At 33.9% G+C, this 9,823-nt stretch overlaps 1 protein-coding gene across 2 annotated transcripts; it reads left to right on the forward strand.

Moving 5' to 3' along the window:
• Positions 1-6,689: 6,689 nt before the first annotated feature.
• LOC18015896 (phosphatidylinositol 4-phosphate 5-kinase 3) lies at positions 6,690-9,457 on the forward strand. 2 transcript variants are annotated; one of them, XM_006397952.1, is made up of 6 exons: positions 6,690-7,918; positions 8,025-8,190; positions 8,265-8,375; positions 8,468-8,777; positions 8,874-8,949; positions 9,145-9,457. In XM_006397952.1, exons 1-6 carry the CDS (start codon positions 6,690-6,692, stop codon positions 9,455-9,457), a joined length of 2,205 nt encoding a protein of 734 aa, XP_006398015.1. The 2 variants fall into 2 exon arrangements, with proteins under 2 accessions (XP_006398015.1, XP_024010907.1); XM_024155139.1 differs by having other exon boundaries at positions 8,874-8,916.
• The last annotated feature ends 366 nt before the right edge of the window (positions 9,458-9,823 follow it).

A 9,823-nucleotide genomic window follows, 5' to 3' on the forward strand; every position in this document is an offset into this window, starting at 1 on the left:
TGAAGATTGGAGTTCAGACACTGAAGAGATAAAGAGATTGCGCTCTGTTTTATCTTCTTATCTCATACTTCAAAGCTTTTTTATGTCGAGTTTGATTCTATCAAATGGCTAAGATCACGGTGACACCAACAATTACCCTTGCAGAATTTTTTCTCTTCAAAGAAGCCTCATTTTTTCCAAAAAGGTCTTGTTAGTTTATTGTGAGATTTCACATGGTCAATTAAGAACTCTCATGACATTTTTTTTTGTTTTAACATTGTTTTAGAGTTTGTTCTTTCACAGGTTTTGGCATTAGCAGTAATATCCCAAGGTGTGGCTGTTGTGAGAGTAACCGATCCTGAACTCAACTTTTTTTGTGCACTGGTTGCTCTTTCTTGGATTATACAAGTGCCATCAATCAACTCCTCTGGTCTAATCTTCAGCAATAATCTAATTAGACTGCCCAAACGTAAGAATCTCTCTCTCTTTCCTTTACCTGAGGCTTAAGCAATATAAGACCCTTAAGATAATACACTTTTTACTGAATGAAGATTGATGTGGAACATGAAAGTTTTTATAAAGAAGTATTGGCTCTATGCCATGGCTTAACCTGCAAAACCTTTTACCTGCAACACGATGATTAAACCCGCAAAACAACACGACGGCTTAGATTAGAAAAACTCCATGAACCTAAATAATTACCTTTCTTTTTACTCACTTAATCAACTCAAAGACGCACACAAATCAAACAAAATAAAAACATGTTAGTTCGAATAAATTTAAAGCCAAAGAAAAAAATACAAGAATTCGTCAATACAAAGAGGTGAAACGAATCATTATAAAATATACAAATCAGAGTTAAGAGATACGAACTGAACAAAAGGAGTTTAGGTAGTAATTACGTTTTGATTTAAAAAAAAACTAAACAAAAGAACCACAATATGTCCAAATACACATTAGATCGTTTGTTTATGAGCCACACAGATGGCGAGATACAAAACGTCCACACGACAAAGTGGTGTATTGATCAAATACTGAACGAAACAATAAATGAAGCTGACGAAACAAAATATACGAATTGGGATCAAAAGAACTTTAGAAACTAATCATGCGCCGTTCTTAAAAAAAAAAAAAAGAGCATGACGTTTTCATACGCTATAGATCGTCCAAACAACGTGATACAAAAACATCCACACGATGAAATAATGTATCAAGTATAAACAAGACAAAGCGTACGAAAACAATCATATGCAACTTATTAATCGAATAATTAATTGACGAACAAACAAAGTTAAGAAAAAGAAACTATAACATATTCCTAATCTTAATCATAAAAGGTAATGTTACTAAATAAAAATAAAAAATAAAACATTTAAATTTTATTCTAAAATGTAAAGTTAATAAGAAAATGAAACAATTTTGTTTTAATTTTCACATTTAAATGAAAAAAGATTAAACAATGAATTATTAATTTAAAAAAAAAGGAAAATAAAAAACTAATTTTCCATTTCTATATAAAAGAGTTTTTTAGTTATTGTTTTTTCACCGAATATAAAATAATGAACTAGAAATCCCTATATATGTGGGTTCTTATCTAGTATGTATATAGCCGGATGAACACGTTAGGTTTTTAGTTAAGACTGACTTGGAAAAGGTTTTTGAAATCGCTGGCCCATAACAGAGCATTCAGCCTTATGCAGCCCATTTAGAGCGAATAAATTCATTTCATAGGTATTAACACGTAGGATTAATGAGCGATCGATAAGAACTAATTAAAACATCACATAATATTTTTTATTAATGACACGTAGGACGATTATTGTGGAGACGACACTTAAGATTTTTGACTTTGTAAATAATAGTATAGCCTAGATGAGTACCTGCACTACGTGCGGTTTATGTGCTATAATTTTTATACATTTGTAATTAAATAAATACATTTATCTTTAATTGTCTTATTAATCTGAAATGTTAAAATTATGCATGTGTTTTCAGATTCATATTTTAATTGCAATGTTAGAAAAACACATGTATAAAGTAAATACTGAACTGTGTAAAAAATCTGTTACTACATCATTTCTTGTGTGTAGGCTTGAGAGTAAATTTGTTACTTTGTAATTTTACATTTATTTTTTTGTTTAATAGTTTAGTTACATGTTTAAGTTGACGAATAGTGTCTTCCTTGTATATCTGTTGAGAATTGTTTGTCTTTTTTTTTGTTATCTGATATTTATTTTTGTTTATAAACGGTAAACATTGCATACAAGCCGGCGGAGTCTTAAACATTAAATCATCATTGTTTCTGAAGACAAAACCCAAAGGGGCATCTTTTGTTTAACATCTTAAAGAAACATAGCTAGGTACAGCTATGGCACACAAAGACAAACCAGAATTATTAAACAACAACACTTATAAACTAAAATCTTCAGGAGAAGGATAAATTGATGTTTAGAGAACCTTTAGATATTTTGTGCCAAAACTTATTATCAAGTACTTCTTTATGCTGGAATTTGTTAAACTTATTAGCACTTCCAACGATTGTAGCTATCACCTAAATATGATGTTATGGTGAATCCGCTTAAATGCATGAGTTATAAATGTTATGTTTTTTCTACTATTCTAATATGATGTTTTTGTAGTGATGCCTCTATAAGAGAGAGAGAAAGAAAGTAAAAATTGTATGTTTTTTTCAGACACCTAAGTAAATAGTTAGAATGATGAAAGTCATCATCCATAAAAACCATTCATACATTACAATTTTTTTGTTTGGAAATCTGGATATGGTTTTTCTCATCATCAATTGCTATGCTATTCAACGTAGGCTTCGGCCTACCTAAGTTAACAGCAAGTAGCCAATGGTGAAACACTCAAAGTTACTCCTTGGTGTACCTTGTGATTCAAGCTTGTTAATAATCCCTTGAACAATCTTATGATATAATTCCAACATTAAGTGACTATGCATCCAAAAGCATATGATTTCTCCACAAAACACTATTGAAAATTTATGTATAAATTCATAGTATTCAGAATGTTGAAGCCATTCACCTTCTGATAATCTTGCCGAATTGAAAATTGATGATACCAACCAAGAATCACTATTGATATATAATTACTGAAGGTCAAAACTCCAACAACACTAAAAAAAAAGTAGAAAACAGAGATTAGGGATTTCCAAGATATAAATTTTGGGGAGGCTGTATGTAAACAGTAATGTAAGATATTGGGTCTTCCAATAAAACCTCTGGTCTTCCTTCCCCGATTTCCTTCTGAGTTGTGTTCTTTGTTATTCCTTTGTTAAACGGGCATGATGAATGAGAGATCCTTCTCGGATTAGTCTCCACAGGCATCTCATTCTCTCACTCCCACTCCCACTCCCCCCTCCTTCCCTCCATCTTTTTATCTTCGTATTACTTCCGTATCTAAGCTTCATAGTGTGTTTATTGTAACCTCCCTTCATAGTGAATTAATGATTCAAAACTTCTAATCATCCATGATTTAGTAATGAACTCTTACAAAATTAAAAAATAATAGGTTTTTTAGGTTCTCTGTTTTCAATATTTGTTAGAAAATCATATACATTAAAATCTTGGAGTAAGAAGAGATTTGTGATAAGAAGATAGCAAATACTTTTTAGGATTTTTTAACCACACCTAAGTTTTTGACAATAAATGAACAGTGAGGATGTTTTTAAAAAGTAAAAGAAAGGTAAACTAAATTAGATGCATGTTTTTTTTATTAATGCTGATTTTTAAAATTTAACAAAAAAAATTACCAATAAAGGAGGAGTGATGTGTCGCCACTAGAGAGCCCCCTTCTCTCTTTATATATTAGAGTACGTTAATTCAACATATAAACGCATTATCAAATGCAGATATAAATGTTAAAGTCTTGGAAATGTATCAGAACCAAACTTAAATTAATCAGTTCGAAACAATACCGAATTTTATTATAACCTGAACTTTTACAGAATGTGACTAAAATATAATATTTATAAGTTTTGTTTGATATAATAAATTTAAGTTTGGTTCCGATACAAATAAGAAAGTCTTCTAAATGTAGAAAAAACTACATGAAATATACTAAAAATCAATAATGTTAATAAAAATTGTTACGTTCACTTGTGCTTGATTTTTTTATTTATTTAAAACCGAACTGAAATATATTTCGATTTTTAATATATATTTTATAGAGTCAAGTAGGTATAAATTCTATATTGAGGACAATATTAGGAAAGACAGAAAAACAGTAACTCGAAGGAAATATTCAAATTTGAAAGTAATGAAGATTACCGTTAACACCCTATGAGAAGATATCCTCACAAAAACGTCTATTTTATTAAATAATCATTTAGCAGATAATATTTGCATTTGTAGGTTTCTGTAGGGGTGTGTAGGTCTGCATGTAGGTAGCTGAGAATCATAGAATATTACCGGTCTCAAAGCTGCATTAAATGCAGTATATGGAAGATTTGGTTTATGTATGTGGCATGAACATGTATGCATGTATGTGCATGTTATTAAGGTTTTTAATGTCTATATAAAGAGGTTTCATCCACACATTATTTATCGTCTATAACATAATATTTGTATTTGTTAACATGTTATATATCCTCAATACATTGATATTTAAGTCGCTAAGACATTAGCAGCTATTTGAACTACTAACTATGTTTTAAAGTGTTGGGGGTAATGCTGTATGAACAACAATGCAAACATAATGTCAAAAAATAACTAAGGCCCCAAACATGCTCTCATAAACATCATCTATGAGTAATATATTAGGACATTAACCATCCGCCAAAAAAGATAATTATTTTCTAACTTTTTACTTAACAAGGTAATAAAATTATTAAATGTTAAATTTAATGTTAATGTATAGAGTAAAAAACATATGGTTTTGGATTTTAAACATATGATATTAATTTATTTAACGCGAGATGAATAAATTTAACTCATTAACAATTTCTATATTACGCTAAAACAATAATTAATAATGTTAAAACTATGTTTTCCAGTAAATTATAAATTTATAGCTGTTACATTTTATTATAACAAGTTAAACCATATTTTTCCTCAATTCTCTCTGTCACCATCATCTCCGTCATATATACATCCATCCCCTCTTTGGTTCCACCACCATCTCTGTTTTATACGGATCCACCTCAGATTAATAGTTACAGCATCAAAAAAAAAATTTTCAGGGATTTAAAAAGAACAAGGGAATAAATAATCTTCATTTAAACATGAATAGAGATGGGTATTGATTGATTTTGTTAGTAGAGATGAGAAACAAGTATACTCAAATGAAGTCAGAGGAAGAGTGAAGCTCACAGTTTCTTGGGAACAAAATGGGTAATATAGGTGATGCTTGGGAGGAATGGTAGACAGAGTAACGACAGCGGCAAGCACTATTGATTTTTTTTTTTAGTCACGGATAGCAGAGAAGGAGATCCAAGAAGAGAATTCAAGATTAGCGAGATGGGTATATAGGGGTAAGAGCTTATTATTGAAAGATGCACAGTGTTTGAATAGTTGCACTTCCCAGTTTTCTAATTATGAATCGTAACAGAGCTATCTCGCACATCTACTTAATTTTAAAATCTCAAGAATTCAAACAAAATATTTTAAACTTTGGAATTTGTGAAAATTTTTGGTTAACTAAAAATGTGGTTTTGTGTTTTGGCTTGTTACTTGTAAATCTGGAAGTTGTGAAAAATTTTGGTAAACTAGCACTTGTTTTGTGTTTTGACTTGTGAGTTATGAGTTATGACTTATGACCCAGCGGAGTGGAGAGTAGTATCCATTTCTGACTTGTGGCACATGATGTAAGACCAAGATTGTAGGCTTGAAGCACGTTCACAAACATTGTTTATATCTTACATACATGTCTATTAGGTCCACCGAAAACCCCCGCATATTCTTAAATGAGTTTGAAACATGTACTAAATCGTCTCGAAACCAAATAATTCTAAAGTGGACACATAATTAATGATATACAATCATTGAAATTAAATATTGTAAGATTAAAAGATATCATATGGTAGAGGCCAGCACGTAGTCTTCTTGCCGGCTACATAAAGAATCAAACAAATAGCAGATACGCATCTAACGGCTACATTCATCGTTGAACTGATGCGTTTCGTCATTCCTATATATATATATTTTTTTTTTTTGGTAAATCCTTCCTTCAACCTTCATTCTCTTTTTTTTTTTGTTGACAACTAACCTTCATTCTCTTCTTTCAAGTTTTTCATCAAGGTTTATTAATTTCGGGTCATCATTTCCATCATTTTGACGTGTTCTTGAAGCCTGTTTGATCATTCTTTTTGTCAGTCAACGAATCCAATCTAGAAATGAGGTCAGGGTAAATTTTTTTCTATTTCGTTTTTTTTTTCAATTTAGATAATAATTTGAAGAAATAAAAACGAGTGAACATAGAGGATGGTCGATCTCGAAATTGTGATGACATAAAACTCTAAGAGATTTTTTTGTTTGTTTTTTGTATATATATTGTGATTATGCTCTTGACTGCTTTTCTTTCTTTCGTTCTCTGTTCAAATACTTACAGAACAGGAATCCATGATCACTAAATGCTTTTCTTGGAAGAAAAAAAGAAGCTGGAAAAATGTCAACAAAAAATGTCCGAGTTGTAAACTTTGGGGGTGAGTCACCGGCAAATACAGAGTAAACACAGTAACTATATATACAAAAATGCAAGAGACTGTGTTCCTTTTTAGTGAGGAGAATCTCAACAAAGGGCAATCCTCAGGGGGGCGCAGTGGCGGGGGCAACAGATATAAACAGAGTTCACGCCGAGTGGTCCCCACAACAAACTGCGAGCTGAGTGACGCGGCAGCAGAAATTAGAATAGTGGAGAAGGTGCTGAAGAACGGTGATCTTTACAATGGAGGCTTATCAGCGGGGGTTCCTAACGGGACAGGGAAGTATCTGTGGTCAGATGGCTGTATGTACGAAGGGGAGTGGACACGTGGCAAAGCAAGTGGAAAAGGACGTTTCTCTTGGCCGTCTGGGGCTACCTATGAGGGTCAGTTTAAGGATGGCCGAATGGACGGTGAAGGAACGTTCATTGGCATCGACGGTGATACGTATCGAGGGCATTGGCTGTGGGGAAGAAAGCATGGCTATGGAGAGAAGCGGTATGCAAACGGCGACGTTTACCAAGGGAATTGGAAGGCTAATCTGCAGGACGGTAACGGACGTTATGTATGGAGCGATGGGAATGAGTATGTGGGAGAGTGGAAGAACGGTGTTATTTCAGGGAAAGGGACCATGACGTGGGCTAACGGAAACCGTTATGAAGGCCTATGGGAAAATGGAGCTCCGGTTGGGAAAGGGATTTTGAGTTGGAGCGAAGAGAAGACAAGTAATAATCAGTTTGGTGGTTGGGGAAGGAAGAAGAAGAAAGATGGTGAGATTGTGCAGCAAAAGCTCTCTTCTGTAGAAACTTTGGGAAAAAATACAAATTTTCCACGGATTTGTATATCGGAATTGGAGGATACAAACCCATGTGACAATGTTGAGGCAGGTTCGATGTTGAGTCCATACACGAGTGAGTCAGATACAGGTGATAACGCTAGCGGTTGCGGAGAGTATGAGTGGGCAAGAAGCCCTTTGCTTTTGGAAAGTGGCGGTGCCTTGAGTTTGCAGCAAAGTCCGAGGTGGTTGGATGAAGGAGATGTAAAGAAACCTGGGCACACTGTTACCGCCGGACATAAAAACTATGATTTGATGTTGAACCTACAGCTTGGGATTAGATATTCTGTTGGGAAACATGCTTCGGTTTTGAGGGAACTTAAGCATTGTGATTTTGATCCCAAGGATAAACAATGGACCAGGTTTCCACCCGAAGGCTCTAAGTCCACACCTCCCCATCTATCAGTCGACTTTAAATGGAAAGACTACTGCCCTGTTGTGTTTAGGTTAATAACTATACTGTCTATGAGTTTTGATTTTTGAATGGAGTATGGAAGCATACGAGAAATTTTATCTAATGGTTTGTGACTGTGCGTTTTGTTGGTGAAACAGGCATCTAAGAGAGTTATTCACGATAGATCCAGCAGACTACATGCTAGCTATTTGCGGAGATGAATCACTTCGAGAATTTTCTTCGCCTGGAAAGAGTGGAAGCTCCTTTTATTTGACTCAAGATGAACGCTTCATGATCAAAACCATGAAGAAATCTGAAATTAAGGTGGCTAATACGATTACTTGCTGACAAATTGCTTTTGATAACACAATATGATATGAGCTTTCTTAACTGCGTAGGTGTTACTTAAGATGCTCCCAAGTTATTATGAGCATGTTTCCAAGTACAAAAACTCACTGGTCACAAAGTTTTTTGGCGTGCATTGCGTCAAACCAGTAGGAGGACAAAAGGTATGAGAAATGGTCTTCTATTACACATTTGTTAATGAGATCAAAATAAAAACATATTTGTAGTTTTTTGTGACAAAACAATATAATTACAGACTCGGTTCATAGTGATGGGCAATCTATTTTGTTCGGAGTATCGTATACACAAACGGTTTGACTTAAAAGGTTCATCACATGGTCGTACCATCGACAAGGATGAAGGTGAAATCGACGAAACCACAACACTTAAAGACTTGGATCTCAAGTATGTATTTCAACTCGAGACCTCATGGTTTCATGCCTTCATCAACCAAATTGATATCGACTGTGAGTTCCTTGAAGCTGAGAGGATTATGGACTATAGCCTCTTGATTGGTCTCCATTTCCGTGAAACTTGCCTGCGTGACGACATTTCCTTGGGCATCGGTAATCTAACATTTCTTTCAACTTATTTCAATTTTTTTTTTTTGTAGTTTCTTTTCTTTTAAACTAAGAAATATGTTGCTTTCTTGCCTTAATCAGGTCGAAGAGATCAGGAGGACAAATTGATGAGAGGTTATAATTCGCTTCCAAATATGGACTCTGTCACCCAAACTTGGTACCTCCTCTTACCATTTTATTTGGTTACCATAAGTAATACTGAATAAGAGATATAAAGTAGGACTTGTAGCTACTAGTTTGTGTTAGTGTCGTCGTTAATGTCACTATCAAACTTGCATAGTGCATGGTGTACATAAAAAATAAACCCCTATCGCATCTTGATATTATATTTTTCTTGTTCTTGAAAATGTAGTAACGGACCCTTAATAAGACTAGGGGAAAGTACACCCGCAAAAGCAGAGCAGGTGAGAAGATTTGAAGAAGATTCGTGGGTAGATGAAGAAACTGACAACTCAAATCCTAAGAGTACGAGGAAGGAGGTTGTTGACGTGATCCTTTATTTCGGTATAATTGACATTCTTCAAGACTATGATATCACCAAAAAGTTAGAACACGCCTACAAGTCACTCCATGCAGATCCCACTTCCATTTCAGCTGTTGATCCTAAGCTTTATTCCCGAAGGTTTAGAGACTTTATAAACAAGATATTCATTGAAGACAAATGAGAAAAATATTAACATGCAACACCTACACACAAGTTTGAAGACCAATAATCAAAAGAACACCAAGAAGTTTATTTTACACTGGAATCACAGGCATGCGTTTGGCATTTAAGTTGGTTGCTTTTGAATGTTGAATGTTTAAAATATAGTCACTAAACCACCATGAAATGACACAGGAACCCACAATGTTGCTCGAATTTATGATGTTGAAGAGGTTGCTGGTTGTTTCAAAGATTTTATTGTGTGGTGGGGGGAGTGGGGTTTCAAAATATCTTATATTATTATTTGAGAAAGAAACTTTAAAAATAACATTTGCCTCATGTCTTATTAACAAGTTTGTCATGCTAAGGTGTCACTTCCACAAAGTTT

The sequence above is a fragment of the Eutrema salsugineum genome, unplaced genomic scaffold, assembly GCF_000478725.1.
Source record: "Eutrema salsugineum unplaced genomic scaffold, Eutsalg1_0 scaffold_21, whole genome shotgun sequence".
Lineage (NCBI taxonomy): Eukaryota > Viridiplantae > Streptophyta > Magnoliopsida > Brassicales > Brassicaceae > Eutrema > Eutrema salsugineum.